The sequence below is a fragment of the Gossypium hirsutum genome, chromosome A13, assembly GCF_007990345.1.
Source record: "Gossypium hirsutum isolate 1008001.06 chromosome A13, Gossypium_hirsutum_v2.1, whole genome shotgun sequence".
NCBI lineage: Eukaryota > Viridiplantae > Streptophyta > Magnoliopsida > Malvales > Malvaceae > Gossypium > Gossypium hirsutum.
Genome location: NC_053436.1, coordinates 5,835,306 through 5,846,096, shown reverse-complemented (window position 1 = coordinate 5,846,096; position 10,791 = coordinate 5,835,306). Strand labels below are relative to the sequence as shown.

The following is a 10,791-nucleotide window of genomic DNA, read 5'->3' as shown; positions in this document are numbered from 1 at the left end:
CAAAGATCTTTTAAAAAGATTAATTTTTATTTTAAAAACAGAATTTTGTAGCTATTTTAATAAAAAAGATCAAGATAGTGTATCTAGTTATATATTATCAAAAATTAAATTCTGTGATATTAGATATTTAGAAGAATTTTCTAAAAAACATTTTCATGAATATCAAAAATTAAAAAAATAAAAATATAAAATTTTAAAAAAATTAATATTTTCATAAATTACCACCACCATGGGATAAGATTTGCATACAAAAATATGTAAATTATCTAGAAAAGACATAATAAAAAAGCTAGAGTAGAACCAAAAAATATAGATTCTATGGGAAACAATAAATTTTACAAAAGAAAGAATAACTTTACATTGCTTATAAACTAAAGCTTCTAAACAAGTTAAAAATAAATTAAGTGCTAAACATTATACTAAAATTTTAAAAAATGTGGGCATTTGAATATAAGCCAATTCGTCCTAATACTTATAAAAAACATAGAAAGAAAAATAAAAGATATAAGTTAATTAGATGGAAACCAAAAAATAAAAAATATACTAGTTATAATAAAAAAAATTGTTTGAAGAAAAACTTCTAAAAAATTTAAAAAACAAATATGTAAATATTTTATATGTGATGAAGAAGGTCACATAGCAACAAATTATCCTAACAAAGGAAAAAATACAAAGAAAATGATTAAATCTCTTAAAGAACAAGATTTAAAAATATGCTTAGAAGAAGAAATAAATCCTGAAAAATATTATATGATTTAATATCAGAAACAAACTCTGATTCATATAATGAAGAATATATATTTATGTTTAATGTAGGAAGCAGTTCTAAAAACCAATTAGAAGAAATTAGAAAATTTAATTGGAGAAGAAAAAAAATTGATGAAATGATAAAAAAAATAAATAATAATCATATTTCTAAAGAAGAAGTATATAAAATTTCTAAATTCAAGATACGGAGGCAAAGACACACAGAAAAAATTAGTGGCAATATAATAGCTAAAGAAACTAGAGGATGATTAACAAAAATTCCATTATTTACTAAAGATAAAATTAAAAGAATTAGAAAAAAATATCCTCAAGTTAGATATATACATTTAGGAATAATTATGATAAAAATTAAAACTTTATTTAGAAAAGGTCATAATATACCTATAATAACAATTTTATTAGATAAAAGATTTAAAAATCCAATAAAACATGGAGGTAGTCAATCTAATTTACATACTAAAGTAATATGATTTAAAGTTAAACCAAATTACTTTATATCTATTAAAGATCCTCTAATAGAAGAGTGTTTATGTTTAAAAATTTAGACAAAAAAAATAAAAAAATAATAATTATTAATATATATTGAAATATAATCTTGAAGATTGTTATTCATATAAAAATTATTAATAATAATATAAAATATATAAAAATTATTAATAATAATATAAAATAAAGTTTAGGAAAGGATGGTAAAAAGAAAGTAAAATATTTCTAAAACTATTTTTCGTTTCGATGCCTTGTTTAGGCTTCATACATTTCCTTTTACGTCAAAATTCCTAAACTCTATTTAACTTTTCTTCAATCCCACACAGTGTTTTTAATAAGGATCTTGTCTTGTCATCAACATAGTTGTTTTGTCTTGTCACATCATTATTTTGATAGTTGCCTCCACATTGCAATCTTTTCTGACTTATCCTTCTTGAATATTATCTAGATTTATTAACTCTATTTCGTCTAGATGTAATAAATCTGATGACAATTTTGGTGAGTTTCAAAGCTCTCACATGTTTCTGATTTCCTCTATTACTTGTGATGGAAAATCATCGATCTCTATATCAGCTATCTTTTTTAATAGTGTTATGGATTCTTCATCTCTATCGTTCTGGATAATTCCAATTTCATCTGCTACTATTCTTCTTCCATCAATCAAAAGTCTATAAGTCTCAACATGTTCTTCAGACTTATATAAACTTTTGACTGATGGAAGAAGAATAATAGCAGACGAAACTAAAATCATCCAGAACGATAAAGATGAAGAATCCATACAACTATAAAAAAAGATAACTGATATGGAGATCGATGATTTTCCATCACAAATAATAAAGAAAATCTAAAACACGTGGGAGCTTTGGAACGACTGTCACCAGATTCATTACATCTAGACGAAATAGAGTTAATGAATCTCGATAATATTCAAGAAGGATAAGCCAAAACAATCAAGCCACGTGGAGAAATAATGTCTAAGAAACACTAATAGACAAGAGAAGATAACTTGAAGAAAAAGGCATCCAGATGAAAACAAAAAAGATTGCAACGTGGAGGCAACCATCAAAATAATGATGTGACAAGACAAAGCAACCTGGAAGCAACTATGTTGATGACAATTAAAAAACATACTATATATTTTAATAAATATTCTAATTAATTTACCTATACAAACCATATTTGTATATGGCAGTATACTACTAATCCAGCCAAATAATGGCAAACCTCCTAAGACACTTAGGAAGCAAAATGAAAAGCATACTGATTATATAAACTCAATCTGCATTCATTCCTTTTTTTTCCCAAATCAACGAAAATGAAAAGCATTAATTGAAGTATATAAAAAGAAAAATCAAATATACAAGTTTGAACCCCGAGAACAACAGAAACAAAAATGGAACAAAGCATATTTCAAACACTAGAACTACATTGGAATATGCATTGAATCCATGTACAACCATTCCTTGAAGCATCATAAACAAGACATAATACTAAATAACAAGAATCAAATGTGACTGTGAAACAAAAGCTTTGCCCCCAGGTTTCAAATGTATAAAAGACTCAACCTCTAATTCCATTTATAGTAACACATGAAATGCTGTAAATCAAACAGGATCATCACATTGCATAGACAAATTAATAGCAAGCTAGCATTAACCTTTCATTGAAAAACAATAATGCACTCCTGGTAAGACACTTTAATGTCCCATAATAGATTCAACAAAAACATTATCTTAGAAGTTTTTCTTTGAATTCCAAAACCTTACTACAATAGCTCATACTTGGACAAAGCCCTTTCCTACTTCACACCATATAAATTCGTCAACGGTACTGCAAACCAAAACCAAAAAAAAAAAAAAAAAACCCAGAGGTTAAAAAGCTGATATGAGAAATCATTAATTATATCATTAAGACTAGGATGCGAGTGTTAGTTATGGGTATGCATCCGACAAGAGTATAATTAGACTATTTATGGCTTTACATATGTTGGAAGATCATCGGAAGTCATATACTTGTGATCATTTTCGGGTACTTCGAGAAAAATAAGGGATCCAAGCAACATAGATAAAGGGTCATATCCCCATTTAGTTGTATGGGACACAATTACTTCAAGAAGCCATTAATGTTACCTTAATGAATCCAATTTCCTTGGCATTGCTACGGAAGCACTGTCTGCAACACATGAGCCCATACTTCCTTATGATGGCATGGGGGTTTCCACACACGCGACTATATTTAAAAACAAAAAAAGAAAACCCAACAAATTAAAAAAAAAATCTAACCAAGGCAAAACCCGACAATTCATAACACAGAATATTAAATCGTTACACATAAAGATTATAATGTTAAATCGTTAGATCAGGCACTCAAAAATCAATAACCCAAAATTTTATTGCAGTTCGTTAAACGTAAGTAATACATAATAAAGTGTCGACAGTGAAATAATCTAATTTGAAATGTGGACGCAATCAAAAGAAATGAGAGAAGATGAAGTTACCAGGCGCGAGAGCCAGGCCCGTATGTCTTAGGGTGAGAATTCCAGATGTTTGAGTGACCCATGATCTATCAAAGCTCTGAAAGGCAAAAGGAGGCTTTAGAGCTTAGTGGAAAACTAGGAACTTGACGAAGGAGTTAAAATTGTGGGAAAATAAGGTATTTATAGATGAGTTCCAAAAAAACCCTAGTTTCAGCATTTTGACCCAATTGTTTTCTTTTGGTCAAGTGATGGTTTTAATCCTTGTACTATACACAGCTCATGGATTTAGTCCTTATATTTTAATTTCACATAATTTGCTTCGGTTATTGTACTTGATTTTGATTTTAATGTTTAAATTTATACTTGAGAAATTTTTTTGTTTCAATTTGGTACCTAATTTTTTTCAATTAGATACTTGAGTACTAAGTATATAAGTTTGACTTCAATGTTCAATTTGATACTTAAGGTTTTTATCTCCCAATTCAGTACTTATGTTTTTTTTTACTATAGTACACATGTCAAATGTTAATTGGGCTACATGATACCATTTGCTTTGGGCACCAAATTAAACATTGAAACCAAACTCATGTACCAATTTGGGACAACGAAAAAACTCAGATACCAAATTAAACATTGAAGCAAAACTTAAGAGCTAAATGGTATGTTAACCCACTTGCTTCTACTACTACTACTGATATTACCTTAATCCAAATAATATCATTAAAAAATTAATTTAATCAATAAGGGTTAGATGTAATAGTTCGACAAATTATACTATTAAAGGAATAATTCAAGTTTAAACTTTAAAGACACTATCGTTGGGAGGGACAACACAAATCCCGATATGATTAGTTTCTATGGACGATAAAACGGACATAGAAGATATATTGATTTTACCCAAAAGAATTATTACTTTGCTCATATAAAACTTATCTAAAAAATAAGGCCAAAACAAATTAATGAAAAATAACTATTTTAAGTAGATTTAATCACACCCAACGGAAAAAAATATATTTTATGTTGAAAATATTTTCTTTTAAAATTTATTTAATACTGAATATAGGTAGAGTAATTATGAACTTGTATTTTAATATTATTGAACACGTGTTTGATTCTTGTAATTTTTAATTGGTCTATTTAAAGATGATATAAAAAATATGAAAAGATAAAATATTATAATAATATTATTTATAACTTAAAAGAAGGGATAATTTTATAATTTCACAATTGAATTTAAAACTCAATTAAGAGTGATACTCACTCGATAAAATACTTAAATATAATTACTAAATAATTAAAACCTTAAAATTAAAAAAAAAATCACTGACTAATGAATTTTTTAATGAAGTTATAACCAAATATTACTTAAAAAGGTATTGTAAAGATGACAATTATAACTTTAAATTTGATGTTTGTTAAATTTTAATTTTCATATTAGTTTGTTGTTTGTTGTTTTAACGTGAGTGGTCAAAATGATTAAATTATGTAATGTAGGTGTTTAAATTGTAATTTTTTTAAATATCTAAAATAATTTTTTTATAATTGAATAACTATTTATATAATTTACTAAAAAATATTACGATTTCGAAAATATAATCACTAAATATAAATTTAAATATATAATAAAAAATCCTAAATTAAACAATATTATAAAGATTGACAATTATAATTTTAAATTTAATGTTTGTTCAATTTTAACTTGAGAAGAAAGTTGTTGAAACAAAAAAGTTTAGTTTTAAACTAATTGTGTATAGTAATTAAAATATATTATATTAAATTATTAAAATTTGATTAAAAAAATAGTAATATTTCATAAATAATATTATTGAAAAATTTAAAATAATATAAGTATTTAATTTTAATGACAATAGTTTAAATCTATGACTAAGTGTGTACATATTTATTTGTTTTTTCTGTAGTCTATGACTAAATCAATTATAGACTAAATCAATTATAGCAAAGATTATTGACATATATGATCCTTGTGTTAGAATAATAGTTATTCTGGTAATCAGTTATTGCTTAACTGATAGTAGTTATTATTGGTTAGTTTCTGTTGTTTTGTAACTGCATGCACTGCTCCCTCTCATTAAATAAGTTTTTACACAGTGTTTCTTGAAGTAATACGAGTCTGTTTCTCATTCTGAGTTCTAAACTTAACATGGTATCAGAGGTCCCTTCCTTCCTGGGAACTGCTTCTTGAGTTTTCTTTATACCTCATGGCTCCTTCCAGTCCGTCTGTGCAGTCTGCTACTCCGATGGCATCTGCTGTTTCTGATGGGGTTGATAGTCGTTTGTTTTCTACCAAGAAGATCAACATACTTCTTGATGATCATAATTACTTGCTGTGGCGTCAACAGGTGCTTCTAGCCATTAAAACATATAGACTTCAGCATTATATTGATCCTAGCACTGTTCCTCCATCCCCGATAATTCTTGATGATGCTGGGGTATCTCAAACAAATCCTGAGTTTGATCGGTTTGAGCAGCAAGATAGTGCACTTGCTTCCTGGTTGCTGTCCTCGGTAAGCCCTTCTGTTCTTCCACATCTTATTGGGTTAAATACCAGCTCTCAGATTTGGAATGCTCTTGTTGGTGTCTATGGTAGCAAATCTACGTCTCAGTTAATGTTTTATAGACGAGCGTTGCATTCACAGCGCAAGGCTGATCTGTCCATGCGCGAATTCTTGATGAAAGTTAAAAGCTTTTGTGATCGGCTTGCTGGCTGTGGTGAGATCATTAGTGAGCAAGAACATGTAACTGCTATTCTTAATGGCTTGCCTGCTGAATATGAATCTGTTGTTACGATAATTACTGCCAGTCCAGTTCCTTACAGTGTACAAGGCGTTACCACTATGCTGCTTGATGCTGAAGCGCGTCAGCAGCTTACACAATTGTGGATTCTCCTAGCTCGGCCAATACAGTTTCTAATGCACCTGCAGTATCTGACAGCAATAGCCCACCATCTTATCGACCCAATTCTAATTCTCGAGGTCGTGGTCGTGGTCGCTTCTCGAGTTCTCGAGTTCAATGCCAACTGTGTGGGAGATCTGGTCACTTGGTTGATCGGTGCTACTGTAGCGACGTAAAAATTGGTTTCGGGGTCGCTAATTGTAGCGATCTAGTGAAAAAGTTTGGAAACTGAAGTTCGATTTTGAAATAAAAGGGGAGTCGCCACCGATCCTTTTTATAGATGTGATCGGACACCTTATAAATTTATTTTTGAAATGAAAAGAAATGAATTTAAGTCCACGTTAAAATCCAGAGAAAAAATAGGGTTCGGGAGTCAGTTACGCGCGAGGAAGGTATTAGCACCCTCGCGACGCCCAAAATTGGTATCTCATAAACAGATGTTGTCTTGATTTTTAAAAATACGAGTTCAATATAAAATTTAGTTGTGATCCGATTAAAAGAATACGAGAAGTTTTAAACTTTAAATTTTTTTGAGAAGGATATACCGTCCTAACACGAGTCGATTGATGTTCACCCAACATAGCGATGAAATCAACGACATGGTGTTAAATCGATATATTGCTTTACGTATTGAAATTAATAAAAACACGAATAAATATTTTAAAATAATGAACAACGGAGAAATATACAAGAATGGACGGGAAACAAAAGATAATAGTTGGAAATACATCATGGCACATAATACATACAACAATGATATTTAAAAATAATGACAATGTACGCAATATTACATGTAACAATAGTATCATATACGAGAATACAATGAGAATACAATGAATATACATACAAGGATAATTAAGAGTATATATGTAAAATATATATATAGTGTTAGAAATATATTATACATATAGTGTTTGAAATATATACATGAGATAGTAAAAATACATAACTAGCAACGATAAAATATAATATATACATATATGTGTAAAAAATATAATATTAAAAAGGGGTATATATATATGCGTAATATATATAAATACATATATAATATAATGTTAAAATATTCATATAATATACATAATAATAATGTTGAAAACATCTATTAATAATAAATATATATAAATACATATATAATATAATGTTAAAATATTCACATAATATACATAATAATAATGTTGAAAACATCTATTAATAATAAATATATACTTATATGTATTAAAGATATATTCATAAATACTAAAACATATACTAATAATCACAATAGTAAAGATAAAAATGTATACGTGACATAATGCAAAAAATATATAAATGTTATGATATCTAAAAACATATACATAAAAATGAAAGAGATATATGACGAATAATGCAAAGATATTTGTATGAAATAACAGGAAATATATGAATAGCACGATATTTACAAGTGTATACTTAATATAATTATTTTTTAAAAAATGATATAAATAAATGAATACATGAAAATAATACCATATACACAAAAATACCTATATATATACGTAATGAAATATGTGAACAAATATTAATATTAAAGAATATATAATATATGTATATAATAGTAGAAATGAAACGAAAAATATATATATAGTTAAATATAATACAATAATAATAAAACAACAATGATAATAATATTATATATATAACAATTAATATTTAAAATTGAATTAAACAGCAAAAATATTATGAAATTTAAGGTAAAAAAAATAGATGAAAAAGGGATGAGATTGGATTAAAACCAAATCTTTGGGGCGAATTTTGAAAGAAATTAAAGGAGAATGGACTTATTAGAACGCGCGTTAAACTATGGGGGATCAAATAAGTAATTTATCCAAACACTTGAAACGACACCGTTGGAAGGGGGACTAAATCGCAAAGTGTAATGGATTTCGGGGTCAATTTATAAACAACGAATAACTTGATTGCGAAATATAAAAATGTGGAAGGGCCAATTGCGCAAATAGCCCTTCCGCTCAAAAACACGCGGATCCTGCCCTGGTGCGGGTCGGGTCGACCCGACCCACGTCCAAAACGACGTCGTTTTATCATTAAACAGGAGGACCAAAACGGTGCGTTTTGGTCCCCTATAAAAGCTAAATTTTTTTAAAAAAATTCATTTGAGACCAGGTGAGGAAAAAAAAAGAAAGAAAGAGGGAGAGGGAGGGCCCGGAGTGATTTCCGGCCAGGGGAGGGACGTCGGTCCGATCGCCGGTGCCGGCGCCGGCCGCCGTACACGGCGGTCGGAGAGGTAAAATTTTCAAAATTTTTATTTTTTTATATTTGTTGTATATTTTTATGTTAAATAGATAGAAAATAAAGAAATATATATATGTATGTAAAAATCGAAAGGAACAAAGAAAAAAATACAACCTTTTGTTTTTTCTTTTTGTTTTTAACAATCACTGCTATCTGTTTATTGAAGACTGTAAATTTCTCTTTAGTGTTTACAAAGTAGAAAAGAAGAAGAAGGAAAAAAAAAAGCCCCCATTTTACAGCTTCTGATTTCGGGTTTTTATAACCCTTTTACACCTATTTTTAATTGTTTCTTGTCTTGTCTGATTGCAGGGAGTGGGTATGGTGGAGGTGATTGGTGGCTAGTGGAGTGGTTGGGGCAGAAGGCAAGTGGGGAGGGTTGCGGCTGAGTAGGCTAGGGTTTCTGAAACCCTAAGTCTGGAGTTTAGGCTTCTGGGCCTGGGTCAAGTGTTGGGTTTTGGGTAGTTAGGCTAAGGTTTGGGTAGGGTTTTAGTGTATTGAAATGGATCAATCGGGTTTGGGTTGTAAAAGGGGTAAATGGGTTTATAAGGGGTTTAATTAAAAATGGGTTTGGTATTAGTGGGCCAAAATTGGCCTACTACAGCTACTATCGTTTTGACACCACCTACAAAAGCACGAACTATAGGCCACCTCCACCTCCTCCTCAAGCGAATATGTGTTTGTTCAGCAGTGGCACTTCGTCACCTTGGATGTCATCTCCTATAATGGGTGCACCTCGGCATGCACACCAAGGCTGGTTTGGTTCTCCAGCAAATGTTTCTTCCTGGCCCAATCCGTTTGCTGTTGGTTCGGGTCAACATGGAGGTTCACCTACAACTGTTCCTTCACACCCTCAGGCTCTCCTTGCTACCCTTGATACAGTGGCTGATAATACTTGGTATCCTGACTCAGGTGCCACATATCACCTCACAAACTCTCCTGCTGCTTTGGGTGACAGTAGCTCTTATCCTGGTCCAGGTAAAGTATATGTTGGCAATGGTATGGCTCTTGCTGTCAAGTCTACTGGTCAGTCTTTTTTTCGCACTCAATCCCGAGCATTGTTCATGCGGTCCTTATTGTTTGTGCCTGGAATAACCAAAAATCTTTTGTTAGTTTCAAAATTTGCAAAGGACAACCATGTAATGTTTGAATTTTTTCCATCACAGTGCCAGGTTCGCGACCTTCGAACCAAGGAGGTGCTACTTCGAGGTTCTGTCCATGATGGGTTATATAAATTGTCTCTGTCTGGCTCAGCAAAATAGTTGCGCCTTCTGACTCCGCGCTGTGCTATAATACTGTTGCTTCTGCACCATTAAGTTTGTGGCACTCTAGATTAGGCCACCGTTGTACTGATACTCTTATTAAAGCTCTGCGTCATTGTAATGTTCAATTTCATGCAAATAAAGAACTAGCGGGATGTGTTGCTTGTCCATTAGGAAAGGCACACAAATTACCCTTCGCAAGGTCTTTGTCTGAATATTCAAAACCCCTTCAGCTTGTTGTTGCGGATGTATGGGGTTCTACTTCAGTATCCTCCAATGGGTTTCGATACTATGTTGCTTTCACTGATGCTCACTCCAGATACACATGGCTCTATTTTTTGCATACGAAGTCGGAGGTGCTTACTGTTTTTTTCATATTTCACAAGCAGGCTGAACGATCGCTTGGTTGTCAGCTACTTGCCTTGCAAACCGATGGTGGTGGTGAATTTCAGGCACTCAAAAGCTATCTAGCTCATCATGGCATTCGACAGCGTATTACATGTCCATATAACTCTGAGCAGAATGGCTTAGTGGAGCGGAAACATAGGCAGATCGTTGAGAAAGGTATCTCCATGCTGGCGCATGCATCCATGCCTTTGTCTTGTTGGACTGATGCTTTCG

The 10,791-nt window shown here is 30.9% G+C and overlaps 1 protein-coding gene across 1 annotated transcript; it reads right to left on the bottom strand.

Annotated features, from left to right (window-relative positions):
• Window positions 1-2,889: 2,889 nt before the first annotated feature.
• Window positions 2,890-3,950, bottom strand: LOC107894316 (40S ribosomal protein S29). Its single transcript, XM_016819601.2, has 3 exons — window positions 3,752-3,950; window positions 3,384-3,483; window positions 2,890-3,084 (listed from the first exon to the last, which is right to left on the bottom strand). The coding sequence occupies exons 1-3, from the start codon at window positions 3,811-3,813 to the stop codon at window positions 3,076-3,078; spliced, it is 171 nt and encodes a 56-aa protein (XP_016675090.1). The 5' UTR covers window positions 3,814-3,950; the 3' UTR covers window positions 2,890-3,075.
• Window positions 3,951-10,791: the final 6,841 nt, after the last annotated feature.

Excerpts from the sequence above, each read along its gene's own strand:
- LOC107894316 (XM_016819601.2), bottom strand. The coding sequence starts at position 3,813 with ATGGGTCACTCAAACATCTGGAATTCTCACCCTAAGACATACGGGCCT. Across the intron at positions 3,484-3,751 it reads GGGCCTGGCTCTCGCGCCTG|TCGCGTGTGTGGAAACCCCC; the intron begins GTAACTTCATCT and ends TTTTAAATATAG.